Consider the following 15172-nt stretch of genomic DNA (forward strand, 5'->3'; position numbering starts at 1 on the left):
AGAGGAGGGGGGTGGGCGTAGGTTGGGGGGGAGGGAAGACGGATCGATTACGGTCGGGCTTCTTTTTTTTCGTTGTCGTTTGGCTCGGAGGTGGTCTCTTCTCGGTCTATAGGTACAGAACGGAAAGAGCGTGTCGCAGCAAGTCTAAGAGGGGACAAGGGGGGGAAGAGTTGTCAAGTGTTATTGGAGGGGGGAGGGGGGAGTTGAATGAGGAGATGAAGGAAAGAGAGAGTTGGAGTGGGTGGAATATAGTGGATGAAAAGGGTGCGGCTGGGTGGGGCAGGAGGCGGGCGGAGGCGCGACAGCCGCATGCAGGCAGCATGTACGCGTGTCAGTCAGTCATTAGCAAGTGGCCCACTGGCTCGCCGTCCAAGGCTTCGGGAGAAAATTCTCATCAGTGGCAAAAATGCAAACAGGCGGGGGGAGCAGCAGAGGCGGCCAGGCTCACACTGCTGCCCCAATGCCAGCCCGGGCATTGCGCGTGGCGCCAGGGCGGGGGTCCGGCTTAATTCAGCGGGGCGACGGGCGGGCCACGCCAAAGTCACAGTGAGAACAGCGGGGCGGGGGCAAATCAGGCCGACGACGACAAGTGACGCACTATGCCCGGGGTATATGGGCGGGTTAAATAACCCTCCCACGCGAGCGGGACCAAATACACCACACCGCCTGACGCGTCTCAGGGCCTGCTTCGCGCACCGGCCTAGCTGCGTGCCGCTGGCTGGCCGCATGCTGGCAAACTCAACGACAACATCAACTGAGAAATCAACAACAGACCAACGTACCCCCCCACACACCATGGTGCGTCTACACCCCACGCGCGAGCGCTGACGGCCCCAGTCTTCCCCCAACAACGCTGGTAAGTCGGCCTGCTCGTGCCCCGCGACCCGTGTTGCCGTGCTTGGCGGCCTCGCCACCAAAGGGACTCGCTCGCTCACACCCCACAGAATACCGCGAGGCCTTTGCCCTCTTCGACAAGAAGGGCACGGGGCAGGTGCCGCGCGAGTCGCTCGGCGAGCTCCTCCGCTCGCTTGGCCAGAACCCGACCCAGGCCGAGGTCGGCGCGCTGCAGGCCAACCTGGGTGCTACTTGTGGGTCTTGGCGGAAGGCGGCGCTAACGCACCCAGTCGACTACGACTCGTTCCTCCAGATCCTCAACCGGCCCGACGGGTGGAAGCCGGCGGGCACTGCCGGTGCGTTTTGGTGCTGCTGCACAGCTGACGGCATAGACGAGTTCATCAAGGGCTTCCAGGTGTTCGACAAGGCCGGTAACGGCTTCATCGGCGCCGGCGAGCTCCGCTACGTCCTCACCCAGCTCGGCGAGAAGATGACTGACGACGAGGTCGACGAGCTCCTCAAGGGCTTCCCTGTCACGTGCGTGCGTGGCGTGGTCGTGACTGACATGCAGCGACGGCCAGATCAACTACCACTCGTTTGTCCGCTCCATCCTCGCCCAGTAGGCGTCAGTCTGCCTCGGGTAGAGCAGACTAGCACCGCGTTTCATGACCTTGATGTACGACCTCGGCCCTTGCGTGTGCTCTGACTCCCGCGTGCAAGACTAGGGATACATGTGCGGACGCTTCCGCTTCTATGTGCGCAGTCTACTAACGGCTGCTAATATGATGGGGGATGCGACCTAGATTAACGTCTCCTCGACCAACGGCAGACGGCAGATCATGCAATTCGAGCTCTCCTTGAACCACCGTGTCGCACACGTCTCGTGCGACACGTGCCCACAGCGCGGCAGGCACACGGCCGAGTCCCCGCCCCGGAACTGCGCCAGGCAGATGGGGCATGTCGTTACTCGCGCGCCGAGAACAGACATCTTCAGCTTGACCTTGCCCTTTGCATTGGTCCGCTTGCTGTCGATGGTAACCGGCGCATGGATCAGGGTGTCGAGTGCCGCTGCGCTCGCACCGGGGTCCGTGGCCGCACCCATGAACTGGGTCAGATGCGTCAGGCCCTCGTACTCGTGGCCTGTTCCTTCCAGCTGTGAGGCAAATAGGTCCAGGTCCGTGTACTCGAACTCTGCCTCGTCGGCTTCATCCTCGTCATCCGACACTGCGTGGTGCACCTCGACAGACGACTGAGGCCGGGGAATCTCCGGTGCAGTGTCGACCGCAGGCGTGGGCATGCCAATGTCAGAAAGGGGGCGCGCCGGGCGTGGGGCCAACCTCGCGGGTGGAGGGGGAACTGCTGGCGGTTGTGGAGCCTGTCTAGGCGGGGGCGGCGGCGGCGGTGGCCGTCGGCTCGCCCAAGGACGCGGCGGGACAGGGGGCGGCGCAGGGCGAGGGCCTCGCGGTCCCCGCGGCCGTCCCTGCGACGTCACGGACTGCACTGGCGACGGTGCGCGTGTGTCGGGCACGTCGGAGAGCGAGGACGTGGACGACGAGAATGACGCGACCTGCATGAGCTGCGGGCGTGTGCGTAACAGGTCCGGCGGGGTTTCAGGCCTCGCAGTGTTATTTGACGACGCTGACACGGAAGAGCGGGGAGGTGGCGGCGGAGGCGGCGGTCGGCGGATGCTACCACTGCTGCGCGGCGGCGGAGGTGGGGGAGGCGGTTTCCGCGGTGGGGTGGAGTTGAGCGGCGGGGTAGAGTTGAGTTGCGGGGAAGTGGAGTTCAGCGACGTCCGCGGCGTTGGGAATATGAGCGGCGCGACGGGATTAAGCGGCGTCGTAGGCGTGAATGCAAGTGTTTGAGGGGGTAGCGAATCTGACTGGATGGTGACGCGCGGGCGGGGAGGGACAGGGGGCCGCTTGGATGGGAGCGGGGGGAATTCGAGTCTCTCGACGACGGGCTCGCGGATCTGCGGCGGAGTCTCCAGCGCAAGCGCATGCTGGAGGTCCAGCTCGACCTGGTGCTCGATTGCCGACTGCTCCTGGAGCTGCTCTTCAAACTGTTTCCGGATGGCAGCGCGCGCCGCGCCACGGGCTGACGACTCGGCACCCCCGGCGCCGTCCTCCTCGAGCAGCTCGAGGAGCTCCGGGGCGGTCATCCCGAGGTCCTTGAGCCCGGGTGACTTGGCAGGCGGTATTGATGGCGTCAGCCTGGCGAGGTCGAGGAGCGGCCCAGTGAGAGGAGGCGTTTCGAGAGGCGCAACCACGGGAGGCGGCGAGGTCGTGTCCTCCAGCTGGATAGGTGCACCGAGCTCACGCCGACGGAGTGCTGCCTCACGGCCGGGCGGCAGCGAAGGCAATGGCTTGTGAAGTGCCGCTGCAGACACCTCGTTGCTAGTCGCTGGGCTTGGGGAGGGGCTCGCGTCGATCGAGTGGCGGTGGGGGACATGGGGCGACGCCTCAACACGCGCCACTTCGTCAGCTGTCTTGCTGCGCGGCGCGGCGGGCCGTGGCGGCGTGGCCTCGGTGCTACCGTCTGCTGGCAGCTCCTCGCTGAACACGCCGGGGGACGTGAACAGCGGGGGCAGGTCTGGCTTCGACTGCGGCAGCGAGAGGCGCCGTGATCTACCCGATGGCGAGGCGGAACTCCTCCTCACCGCAACGCCACGGCTCAGTCTCCGTTCTTCGCGAGTGGTGGCCGCGGCTGGAGGAGTGCGATCCTCAGCTACGGGCGCCGCCTGTGCCGTCGGGAAGACGACATGCTCAGGGATCGTGTCGATGGTCGAAGCAGACGTCGATCTGCCAGCACCAGGGCGGTCGTGCCGCTGTCCACCACCGGACCCAGACCGCTCTCTAAATTGGGAGAGGATAGTCTGGGGCTCAGGCATAGAATCAGTGGGTATCGAGAAGCTCGAGCGCGGCGACGACGTAATCGGCGTCTGCGTGATGTTCTCTGCTTCACTGGGGCCGCCGTTTGAGCGGCGTCGACCGTCGTCTGATGTTGTGCGGCCTCGACCGCTGTCGGAGGTGATGGACGATGTCTTGGGCCGCGATGGAGGGCTGTAGGGCTGCGGCCACGGGATCGTTCCGGCTGAGGGGTTTGGCGACGGCGTGCTGTCTCGCGAAGGCGGGTCTGACAGGTCGAGCGGCACCTCGACGAGGTTGCCGTGTATCAGTTGGATACGCGACGCGCGGCGGTTGCTGCCCATGCTTGCGCGCGACTCCTGCACGCTGGGTGGCCGAGGGGATACGACCCGCTCGCTTGACTGCGAGCTGTCGAGCGGGCTGGGCGTGTTGCGCCTGGGGTCGATGACGGCGTTGACGGGTGACGGAGTGCTCCTCGTCTGGTGTTGCGGTTGTGGCTGCCCGTTTGATGACCCAGGACGTGGGGTAGGCTCTCCCGTAGATCGTCTCCGGACGTCGTCTATGCTCGCTGTCGGCGTGCGTCTGGGGATCCTGGCATCCACGGCGTCCTTTGCAGCGGCAACCAGTTCGTCGGCCGTCGGCGTCCTGCCCTTGAGGGCTTCATACGCGTCGTCACAAGCCGCGTCGATGTCGGATTCGGCGACACGCCGCGAGCCAACGATGTTCCTCACGGCAGCCTCAATGTCGCGTCGGCGCGACGCCTGCTGTGCTTCGGCACGCCGTGTGGCCGCCACCTCGGCCTGGTATCGCCTGGTAGCTGCCTCGGCCATGAGGTGGCGATGGGCAGCCTCGGTCTTCTCTGCGTGCCGCCGGGCCTCTGACTGGGCGGCCTTGGCCTTCTTCGCTTCTGCCTTTGACGTCAAGGCAGCCTCGGCCTCGAGTCGCACACGTTTGAGGCGGTCCGCCTCGGCGCGAGCTGCCTCGGCAGCGACTCTGGCGGCCTCGGCACGAGCAGCCTCTGCTGCCGCTTCAGCCCGCTCGGCCTCCTCGCGTGCGGCCTCGGCCCGCGCTGCTTCGGCGCGTGCGGCTTCTATTCGCGCGGCTTCAGCGCGTGCAGCCTCGGCGCGAGCGGCTTGTACTCGTGCTGCCTCTGCGCGTGCAGCTGCCACTCGTGCCGCTTCAGCGCGGGCGGCCTCAGCTCGCGCCGCCTCAACTCGTGCAGCCTCCGCTTGTGCCGCCTCGGCCGCCGCCGCTGCCGCCGACAACTCGGCCTCTGGACTTGGCAGCGGCGTCGCGGCCTGCGCGACCATCTGCGCGACCTGGTGCGACGCTCCACTGGCCAGCGCCTTTGCCCGCGCCGCCTGGCGCACTGCTTCGCGCCGGACACGCTCCTCGAGGCTGTATCCTGCCGAGATGTCGTAGTTCCACATCCTGCGGTCGTCGCGCTCGTCGTCGTCGTAGTGCTCGCTATGCGCCGTCGACGCCTCGTCCTCACTCGCGATCGGCGACGACGGGGCCGACACGAACGCCTGCGTCGCCGCGTCCGACTCGACCACGGGCGTCACGACGTCCGAGTGCGTCAGGCGCAGCGGCGGCCGGGGCGGGGCGAGCGCCTCGCCCGTCGAGTGGCGGCGCGGGAAGAGGTCGTCGAACCGCGGCGGCGGGGAGCGCGGCCGCGCCCCCTCCTCCTCTTCATCCCCCTCGGACGGCTCAAACGTCGGCGGCAGCCGCGTGTTGCTCGCAGTCGGGAACGGGAACGGCGGCGGCGCCTCGTCCGTCTCGGGCAGATCTGGCCGTCAGCGCACCCCACACCCCCGACTCACCGTCCCACAGATTAACGCGGCGCATCGATGCGCCGCGCGACAGGCCGATCGCGCGCCCCTCCTCGCGCGAGGTCACCGTCAGCCGGCGCGCGAGGCTAGAGCCCTCCTGGTTAACCACGCGCCCGCGCCGCCTCTGCTGGCCCGGCACACCAGGCCGGGGCACGCTGCGGCCCGTCTGCATCGAGCTGCTCGCCGCCGAGCCGCCGGGCATGATGGCGGGCGGCGACGCCCAGTTGGCCGCGTACCCCTCCCTCCGGGTCTGCGTCTGCGTCTGCGCCGCCGAGCCCCGGCGGGGCACGATGCTCGGCGGCGCGAGCAGGTTGGCGGCGTACGCGCCCCCGCTGCCGCCTACGAGCGGGCGTGCGGGCGACGGCGCGCGGCCCAGCCCCGCGCCCGAGGAAGGCCGCGACCCTCCCCGCGTGCGCCGCACATACGTCGACGGGAGGATCAGGCTCGCGGCCACGGGGTCGGGGTCGGGCGGGGCAGACAGCACGGGGCGCGGCGCGAGCGCGAGGTACGGCTCTGGGACGGGCCCGTCGCGCTGCCTTGGTTTCTTGCGCGTCTTGCGCGGGACTGGGGTCAGTGGGACGGGGGTGCTCGACACTCACTGCCCTGGCCGGACTGGGGTCAGCGAGCTCCAGAGCGCAGCAACTCACCCGCTCGCGATTGTGGCCGCGCCCGTCGCCGGGGTCGTTCATTGTGGAGCTGTTTAGTGCCGCGGACAGGGAGGGGACATGGCGGTGGGGGCGTGCGTTGAGGTTGTCGTCGGCGGGGTCGTAGTGTCTGCTGAACGAGTGCGATGGGCCGGGGGTGATGGGGTATGGGTGAGTGTTGGAGCAAGGCAACGCAAAGCTTGGTATGGAGTTGGTGCACTCGGCGGCAGCTGCAGCGGCGGCGGCGGCGGCGGCCAAAATGCGCATGACGCACTGGTGGTGGTTGCTTGGCCGTCAGGGCCCATGTGGCGCGGCGTCGTCGCCGCCGCCGCGGGGGCCATAGGCGGCGGACGCACGGCGACTGCGACTGCGGCTGCGACATGCGTGCACAGCACACCCAGCGCCGACACACCCTGCAGCGGCGAACGCTGCGCGCATGCTCGTCTGACGCTCCGTAAGCCGACACGTAGGTAGGCCGTCGACGCCGCATTGTCCGGGGTTACTCTGCGCCTCTGCCAGTTGTTTCCCACAATCACATCTGCGCCCCGGCGTTTAAGTGGCATATCTGCAGCTACCATGCAATAGCATGGCGCCAAGGCACCCAGCAAGCAGGTGGCAGAGTGGCATCATCGCACACCTCGCCAACTGAGCGCGACCTCGCTCTACGCCACCTCGGACCAGCCGAGGCTCCCTCGCATCGCTATCAATCAACGCCGCCACCGTCGTGCTCCTGGTCAGCTGACTTTGCTCACAAGATAACGCCGATAATCCACCCTCTGCATGCCACAATGAATATATCTGCTGACAACTCGACCAAGCGAGTACACCCTGCCCTCTACGCAAGCTCGAGGTAACGTTCCACTGCGAGTTGTCAGTCGAGCCCCACCCCACACCATGCCCCACTTACACTCCCAGTTGGTGACGGCCTTGCGATGCAAGTCGAGCTCGTGCTCCCTGGTGCCGGCGTAGTGGTCGACAAAGAAGTCGCCGAGAACCTCACGCGCGATGCTGCCCTTGCGGGCAAAGGCAGCCGTGGCCGCGTCCAGCGAGGTAGGAAGCTTGACCAGCGTCTCGCGGGTGACGCCGGGCGACCCGATGGGGCCGTAGGGAAGCTTGGTCTTGTTCTCGATACCGCGGAGGCCGAGACCGTAGATGGCAGCGAGGGCAAAGTGGGTGTTCATGTCGGCACCGGGAATGCGCACCTCGAAGCGCGTGGCGGGGCCCTTGACACCGGGTGCCGAGATGATGCGGATGGACGCCGCGCGCGAGTCGTAGCCGTACGACGCCGTGTCGGGGGCCCAGTACTGCTCACCACCAAGAAGACGCTTGTACGAGTTGATGTTGGGGCAGAAGAGGGGGATGACTGATGTCAGCTACTGTGCGGGAGCTGTAGCTCACCATCAGGAAGGCCCTCGAGGAGACCAGCGAGGAACCACTCGGCTTCCTGCGAGAGGTACTTGAGGTCGTCAAACGCGGCGTTCTTCCTTCCGCCGCTCTTGGCCTCCTCGTCGGTCACGGCAAAGATATTGCGCCTGTTCTTGTCACGGAGCGAGACGTGGATGTGGCCCGAGCATCCCGACTCGTCAGAGTACGGCTTGGCCATGAACGACGGGATGATGTTGTACTTGTAGCCGACGCTCTTGGCGACGAGCTTGAACAACAGGGCATTGTCCGCCATGCGGAGCGCGTCAGTGTAGGCGAGGGCAGTCTCGAACACGCCCGGGCCGGTCTCCGTGTCTTCGAAATTAGCACACGTCAAGCCACGATACGCACGGTGACCCTCAATCTCGATTCCAAAGTCGGTGCCAACGTTGTACAGGTCGTAGAAGTAGTCCTTGTTCATGGTCGTGCGGAGAAGCGAGTAGCCGTGGGCACCGGGCGTCAGAGCGGTGAGGTTGATGAAGCCCTTCTCGTGGGCCGACTGGGGAGTCTCGGCAAACTGGAAGTACTGGGGCGGGTTAGTTCAGAGCTTGACCCAGCTTCGCCCGCACGTACCTCGAACTCTGCACCGGCCATGCCCGTCCATCCCTTATCAGTCGCCTTCTCGAGGACCGTCTCGAGCAGGCTTCTGGGGTCGACCTCGAGCGGGAGGCCCGTTTCCGGGGTGGTGAAGCTGACGAGGAAGAAGGGGATGTTGTTCTCCCAAGGCAGGCGGCGGTAGGTGGCGAGGTCGACACGGGCGAGGATGTCGCGGTATCCGTTGCCGCGGTTCGAGACGAGCAGCTCGCGCGAGTAGGTCTGGTCGTGCACTGCTTGTCAGCAGGTGCTCGACTGCTCCACACTCACTGTCCCAGCCGTACACGACGCCGCAGAAGCCAAACGCCTCGATCGACGAGAGGAATTTGGACTTGGACATGACCTTGCCGCGGAGGACGCCGTCGACGTCGACACCTGTTGTTCCGAGGGTCAGCCCCACCCGATCGATCGGACCGCGATCCGAGCGGAGCGGTGTCGGCGGCACTCACCTGCGACCTTGACCATGCGGTCGTCCTTGAGGAGCGTCGTCAGCTCGGCGAGCGTCCTGGGCGCGTCTTGGGTAGCAGAGGGGGGCATGATGGGTGTGGGTTTGGGTGGTGCTTGAGTCGATGAGAGGAGGTTGGGGCGGAGTGGTAGTTATCGGGAGTGACTATATGTGGTTGCAGGTGTTGGATAACCAGCCCTACCAGCCGGGTCAATGTCACGAGATTCGGTTGTCGGTTGATGCCTGAATACAAGCGGGGGAGTGGGGGGACTGCCTGGCTGGATTGGAGCGGTTTAAGCGGTGAGCGACCTTTTCCAATCGCTTAGAGATAGCAGTTAATGGGGAGGAGCCCCAGAGCGGCACTGGCTGGTGTGCTGGCGGGTCGACCGGCTCACTGGCACTGTCGGGACGACGACTGACCGCGCCGCTTTGCACGCCTAGCGGCGCAGAACCGATTTCCAACCAGCCTGCCTACTTACGGGTCGATGGCTGCTGTATCAGACTCCGTCACAGTCTCAAGCGGCAGGGTTGCCGCCGCCAGCCAACTGCCAACTCTCCCACGCACGCCGACGCCACCTCCACCACGCCAAGTCAGTCGCGTCAACCTTTCACCCACGCCAGACGCGCCCGGACCGCTACCGCGGCTCATATCATCGCCCCAGACTCAAAGGGCGCTTCCCTACTCGGACACCTTCGCCACCTTCCCCACACCACACCATGCCACCAAAGTCCATCGCGGGATACTTCAAGCCGCTCGTCACCGCCCCTGTGGCCGGCACGAAGCGCGGGCTCTCTGACGCCGCGCGCCAGGCCATCGCCGAGGCCAAGGGCGACGCGCCGGCGGCGAAGAGGGCCAAGGGCGAGAACGGTGCGTCGGCGTCCGCGTCGGGGGTGGGAGGGCGCGGTGTGGGCCGGTGTAGCCCTTGCACTTGAGTCTGTACTGAAACGCGACTTAGGTACGACCTCCGTGTCGAACGGAGCAGTTGCCGCCGCCAACGCCGCTGCAGGTAGGGCCTCCACCCGGGCCGAGCTCCGTGAGGCCCTCAAGAGCAGCCATGCCAAGGCGTTCCCGCTGCTCGAGCTCGAGCTCGACACGCTGGGCGAGGACTGGCTCATCGCGCTGCAGGACGAGCTCACAAAGCCGTACTTCCTAAAGGTGGGTGCACCTCGTCAGCAGGGTAGCCGACGACGCAGACTGACACGCCCAGCTCAAGGAGTTTGTCGTCGCCGAGCAGAAGAGCAAGCAGGTGTTTCCTCCCGGTGGGTCCTTGCCTAGCTGCTCAGTTGCTGACTCCAGCCGCCGACATCTACTCGTGGTCGAGGCTCTGCCCCCTCAAGGACGTGCGCGTGGTGATTGTTGGTGAGTGGCGAAGAGATAAACAACAGCTGACGCTCAAAGGCCAGGACCCGTATCATGTGAGCAATTTGGAGAAGGCGAAGAGAAGAGGCTGACCAGGTAGGACGACAACCAAGCTCATGTGAGTGCTCCATTCCGAAGACCCACTGCCCGCCACAATGCACATCGGCATACACCCCACGGCGGCCGCTAACCTCGCCTTCGCGCAGGGCCTCGCCTTCTCCGTGCGTAAAGGCGTCAAGATCCCGCCGTCTCTTCGGAACATGTACAAGGAGATGGCGGCCGAAGTCACGGGTTTCAAGGTGCCTCAACACGGGTGCGCCGACCGTGCCGAGACATGACTGACTCGGCAGTGACCTCACCGAATGGGCCAAACACGGGGTTCTGCTTCTGAACACTTCGCTGACGGTTCGGGCGCACGAGGTACAGTGGCTGGCTATTGCGCCAAGACGCCGCTGATAACTTGCTTCAGGCCGGGTCGCACGCCAAAAGTGGCTGGGATCAATTCACCGCGGCGGTCCTCAAGGCCGTTACGACACGCTCCGCGAGCTCGTCGGGCAAGAAGGGGGCAAACGGGGTAGTGTTCATGGCATGGGGAGCGCACGCGCAAAAGATGGCGGTCGGGTTGGACAAGGTGGGTGCCAGTGCCTCGGCCCGAGATGGTCCCGCTAACCTTGTTTTGCTCATCAGAAACAACACCTCGTGCTCAAGTCTGCGCATCCCAGTCCATTGAGCGCGAGCCGGGGGTTCTTCGGAAACGGCCACTTCAACCAGAGCAACGACTGGCTGCGGGAGCGCTATGGTCCTGAGGGGGTGATTGATTGGAAGGGGCTGGGTGCGTGAGGCGAGAGGGAGGTCGGACGACGTACGTCGGCTTCTTCGGGACGCTGGTGTGCAGCTGGGTACCTCTTTAGTAATATGGGCAAGACTGGTTTGCCCTACTAGTGGCGTGTACATAATGTTTCGTAATGTCCCACTCTGTTTTGGCTGTAGCTTGGTAGGCTGGTATGTGATGTGGCGGTACCGCGATATGTCGGGTGCGCGGATGTCCGTCTCGGCGCCAGGCCCGTTGCCAAATGCGAGTATGCAGCGCGCCGTTCTGCGGAAGGTTGGCTAGTGGGCAGCGGTTGCGGCGGTGGGCGAGATTCCATTCCCCTGGGTCTGTCGGCGGAGGAGGCGGCGGTCGCGAGGGAGTGGGCAGGTATCCTGCGATGGAACGGCGAGTGGTGCGAGGTGTTTCGGCGTGGATCAAAGTGCGGCGGCCAGGGGTTGTCGTGTGGTGGCGAGCACGGCCGACGGGGCAGCGTGACGGGGCGGGCGCGGACGGGCGCCGCACCGACACACCGGTACGCCCGCTGCTTGGCTCAGTGTCGTGCCTCCAAACTCTGCTGAGTTCGGGGATGCCCCGGCCACTCCCACTCCACCCACCCACTTCCCGCGTGCCTTTGCGCGTCCCACGCTACCGGCCACGCGGCGGAGTAAGCTTTGGGGCCGCACGCGCCGCACGCGAACTCGGCACCGGCACGGGCTGATGACGAGAGGGGCCTGGTGTACTGGTGTCGGCTTGTCCGCGGCTGCAGTGGTGAGACGGCACACGCGGCGACGGGGGCCGCGCGAGGCGAGCTGACGCCGTGTGCATGTGCGTGGCTAGCTAATTGCAGGCATATTGCGCCCCCACTCGTCGCAGAGTAATTACTCACCTCTCGCCACTGACGTTGCTTCCGTGGCCCGTGGGCTGCCTGCCGGCCGCTCGGCGTCTCTGCGGCAACTGTCCAGGAATGGCATGCCAAGGGGGGTGCGTGGGCCGAGGAGGCCGAGCGACACACTCGAGCCCGCCGCAAGCATGTGGTGCTGGTGGCTGCCGTCTCGTCATGTCCGTTTCACGACCCCCCCACGCGCGGATGCAGTGCGATCACTTACGACAGTGTCCTGTGCCACGGGACGTCGGCGGCGCCGGTGTGAGCGACAAGTGTCAGAAATGCCCCGATCGGCGCGTCGTGCCGGCTTGAGCTCGCGCTGGCCGTACCGCATCCCTGGGTTTGTCGGGCAGCCCTCCTTGACGACGACGAGAAGGAGCCACGGGGCGTGCCGGCACTCAGGGCACCAGGAATGGCAGGAACCGAAACATTACAGCAGCGGGAGTGACAAGTTGACGCGCGCGGCGCGACGTCTGCGCGACTCGGAGTGAAAACCACTCCCGCCCCGTTTCATCCGTGCACCCAGCCCGGGGGCCACGTTGGCTTGCTTGGCTGGGGTTGGGGGCGTTGGGGCCGTTGCCCGTCCGTTGGGTGCTCCGAGGGTCGGGGCATCGGCGCACAACACTGGCTTGCATATGCGTGCGGTGCGAGATCTGCGTGTTTTGCTTTTCCATGTTGGTGCGTGGGCCGGCGAGTTCTATCTTTGTCGGCGGGACGAGGGCGGTGGTGGGTGAGGAATGATGGGCGTGTTTGTGCGGCGCGGCAGTGCGCGTGACTTGCGCGCTCGCGGCGTGCAGCGCAGCGCCGGTCGTCGAGTGTGGCTCAGACTGGCGCGCGTGCACGCAGCGTGTGCATGCTTCGCGCGAATCGCGTTCTGGCGCAGGCGTAGGGGCAGTGCCCTTCCTCGCCCCGCCCACGCCCACGCCCAGCCCGCTCGCCCACCCACCCCCGCCGTCATTGCACTTCTCCTTGACGACGAGACGAGATGGGGCGAGGCACTGCACTCTAAAAGATCTCACTGCCCGTCCATTTGGCTGCTGCAGCTGCGCTGCGTTGCATTCATTTGCAAGGGGAAGCAACTGCGTCGAATGGATTCGGATTGGCGCTGTGCACCCTGGGGGCATCTGGGGGGCATCGTCGCAGATGCCCGCTGCTTCAGTGGTGCACTAATCGCTGGCCCTCCGTCCCGATCTGATGCTGCTGCTTCCCTGCCCACTAGTCGATCCTCAAACTCGTGGTAACCCAAGTCAGGTCGGTGCCTGCCTCGTTCACGTCGCCGTCGACGTCGCACTCCCCCTTTTCCACCTCGCTCGCTGTCTCGCCTCGCCCGCCGCCCCCTTGACTACACCCACAGGCCCACCCACCCACTGCCCCCCACTGCCCCTTGCTTCCCCTCGTTGCCAGCCACCGACCAGTGCACACCCACACACTCACAGTCGTTTAAAACCCAACCCCCTCGTGCCAATCTCACTCCCCCTCATCCTTTGGTGCTCACTCTCCTTCTCTCCTCCTAACCTCACCCCCCCGTCCCGACAGCTAAAAAGTCGGCGCTCGGCCTCACTCCTTCTCTCCATCCCCCGAAGTACTCTCCCTCCCCGCACCACCACCACAATGTTCGTCAGCACCGCTGTCACTGCCCTCGTGGCAGCCCTCGCCGTCGCCCCAGAGGTCTCGGCCGGCGGCCTCTCGCTCGCCATTGGTGTCAACACCAACTGGGGTAGCCCCAACTTTGGCGCCGCTCCCGCCTCGGTCAAGACCCAGTGCAGGGGCGCCGGCTCGTTCATCATGGATCTCCTTGGCCAGCCCGGCTGTGTCTCTCCCCAGACCATCGGCAAGTGAGTACCAGTAGTAGTGGCAGTCGCCGTGTGTTTTGTGGCTCTTTGGCCCTCGCGAGGCCTTGCGCGAGGCCCCCAAGGCCCCCGCGAGCCGCGAGCCCAGCCAAAGTCTATTTCTGTGGCACATGGCAAAAAACACACGGCACTCCCGCGGAGAAACCTTGCAGTCCCTGACGCCACACCTTAGTCCCCCCGGCAACAACTGCCCCTTCAACTGGGGTTGGCACGGTGGCCGTGGCTGCTGTGTCCCCAAGAAGGAGGTCTACGGCTGTGACTGCGGTGAGGGCTTCACCTTCAACCGTGGCTCGCTCAAGTGCGTTCCCAACCGCTCGCCCGGCTGTGGCCCCAACCAGTGGTTCCACCAGCGCTCCGGTGGCTGCTGCGACAACGGATGGCAGCACAACCCCCCTCGCGGCAACTGCCCCCCTGGTGTCTACTGCCCCACTGGCTGGTTCTGGCACTCTGGTCTCCTCCAGTGCCGCCCCACCTTCCCTCGTTGCGGTGAGCCCGACTGCGGCCCCGACTGGATCCCCGGCCGCCAGTGCTGCTGCCGCGGCGGCAACTGTGGTCCTGGCCCTTCGCAGAAGGCTGGCGGCGGTGGCTCTGGCCCCAAGCCTCCCGGACGTGGCCACGGTGGTGGTGGTGGCCGCCACCCCTGGGGCTGGAAGCGTGACCAGGAGGCTCTTGGCGAGAACGACGTCGACTCGTCCATCTACTGCCCCAACGACATGACTGCCTGCACCGTCCCCACCGAGTCTGGCGCCTGGGCCTGGGAGTGCCTCGACACCCAGACCGAGCTCGAGTCGTGCGGTGGCTGTATCGCCACCGGCGCCGGCAAGGACTGCACCTCGATCGCCAACGCCGTCTCGGTCGGCTGTGAGCAGGGCGCTTGCATCGTCCACTCGTGCAAGTCGGGCTTCGCCGCCGTTAACGGCACCTCGTGCGAGCGTGTCTAAACGACATCCATCGACAATCTATCTGCGACCCCGGCTTGGCCAGATTGCAATGGCCCGGGGTCGGTCCACATCACATAGATGCTCGCCGATATAATACCCTCCATCTCACCACCACCCTTTGGTCCCTCTAGCAAACGAACAATTTGGTACCAACAACCCCCACATCATAGACAACAGCGCGCACGCAGCCCACGGGTGACGCATCGCATCGACGGTCCTGGAGACAGTTGACTGTCTGCCGTGCTCGACGCCCAAACCACTGCCGCAAGCAATTCATAGCCTTCCTTCCTCTTCCTCTACGCGGAGCGCGAGGGGAATCGAGATGAAAACCCGGACATTACACATATGAACAATTCACTCGTTGCGACGACCGACCCAGTAGCTGAACACTATGTATACAAGCGATGCATTGTTACGGGCGCGGGCGTGGATCGGCGGCGCTGGATCTGAATGAATGGCACATGTCGGGATCATGTGGTGAGAAGCTTGCGTGTAATCAAATTTAGCGATCAATCAATAGCCTCGCTCGCTTGCTCAAAATACCAACGCACGCGCCGCGATCTCGGTTGGATCCCGTACGTCGAGCGAGACGAGTTGGGCATAAACCAGGCATGCACTATCGGACAGGCCGAGCGTTCCAACCGCCAGTGCACGGGCATGCTTGCAGAAAGCCTGCCGCCGACCAACGC

General features: G+C 65.3%; 5 protein-coding genes across 5 annotated transcripts; 3 read left to right on the forward strand and 2 right to left on the reverse strand.

The window, feature by feature from the left end:
• Positions 1–795: 795 nt before the first annotated feature.
• cdc4 (myosin II light chain) lies at positions 796–1540 on the forward strand (the record flags this gene model as incomplete). Its single annotated transcript, XM_069352391.1, has 5 exons — positions 796–798; positions 838–856; positions 945–1088; positions 1125–1190; positions 1227–1540. 5 exons carry the CDS (start codon positions 796–798, stop codon positions 1538–1540), a joined length of 546 nt encoding a protein of 181 aa, XP_069209809.1.
• A 93-nt stretch (positions 1541–1633) lies between these two features.
• On the reverse strand, positions 1634–6222 carry Q8F55_003865 (uncharacterized protein; the record flags this gene model as incomplete). Its single annotated transcript, XM_069352392.1, has 5 exons — positions 1634–2213; positions 2718–5490; positions 5525–6097; positions 6133–6145; positions 6181–6222. 5 exons carry the CDS (start codon positions 6220–6222, stop codon positions 1634–1636), a joined length of 3981 nt encoding a protein of 1326 aa, XP_069209810.1.
• A 790-nt stretch (positions 6223–7012) lies between these two features.
• Q8F55_003866 (uncharacterized protein) lies at positions 7013–8730 on the reverse strand (the record flags this gene model as incomplete). The annotated part of the gene is made up of 7 exons (XM_069352393.1): positions 7013–7038; positions 7085–7540; positions 7576–7914; positions 7951–8125; positions 8173–8426; positions 8464–8568; positions 8643–8730. 7 exons carry the CDS (start codon positions 8728–8730, stop codon positions 7013–7015), a joined length of 1443 nt encoding a protein of 480 aa, XP_069209811.1.
• A 625-nt stretch (positions 8731–9355) lies between these two features.
• On the forward strand, positions 9356–10940 carry UNG1 (uracil DNA glycosylase; the record flags this gene model as incomplete). The annotated part of the gene is made up of 11 exons (XM_069352394.1): positions 9356–9506; positions 9595–9794; positions 9847–9898; positions 9936–9998; positions 10038–10054; positions 10099–10116; positions 10205–10311; positions 10349–10418; positions 10468–10629; positions 10686–10830; positions 10894–10940. 11 exons carry the CDS (start codon positions 9356–9358, stop codon positions 10938–10940), a joined length of 1032 nt encoding a protein of 343 aa, XP_069209812.1.
• Positions 10941–13303: 2363 nt separating this feature from the next.
• Positions 13304–14483, forward strand: Q8F55_003868 (uncharacterized protein; the record flags this gene model as incomplete). The annotated part of the gene is made up of 2 exons (XM_069352395.1): positions 13304–13527; positions 13715–14483. 2 exons carry the CDS (start codon positions 13304–13306, stop codon positions 14481–14483), a joined length of 993 nt encoding a protein of 330 aa, XP_069209813.1.
• Between the last annotated feature and the right edge of the window lie 689 nt (positions 14484–15172).

This window comes from Vanrija albida, assembly GCF_041260175.1.
Source record: "Vanrija albida strain AlHP1 chromosome Unknown contig_3, whole genome shotgun sequence".
In the NCBI taxonomy this organism is placed as follows: domain Eukaryota; kingdom Fungi; phylum Basidiomycota; class Tremellomycetes; order Trichosporonales; family Trichosporonaceae; genus Vanrija; species Vanrija albida.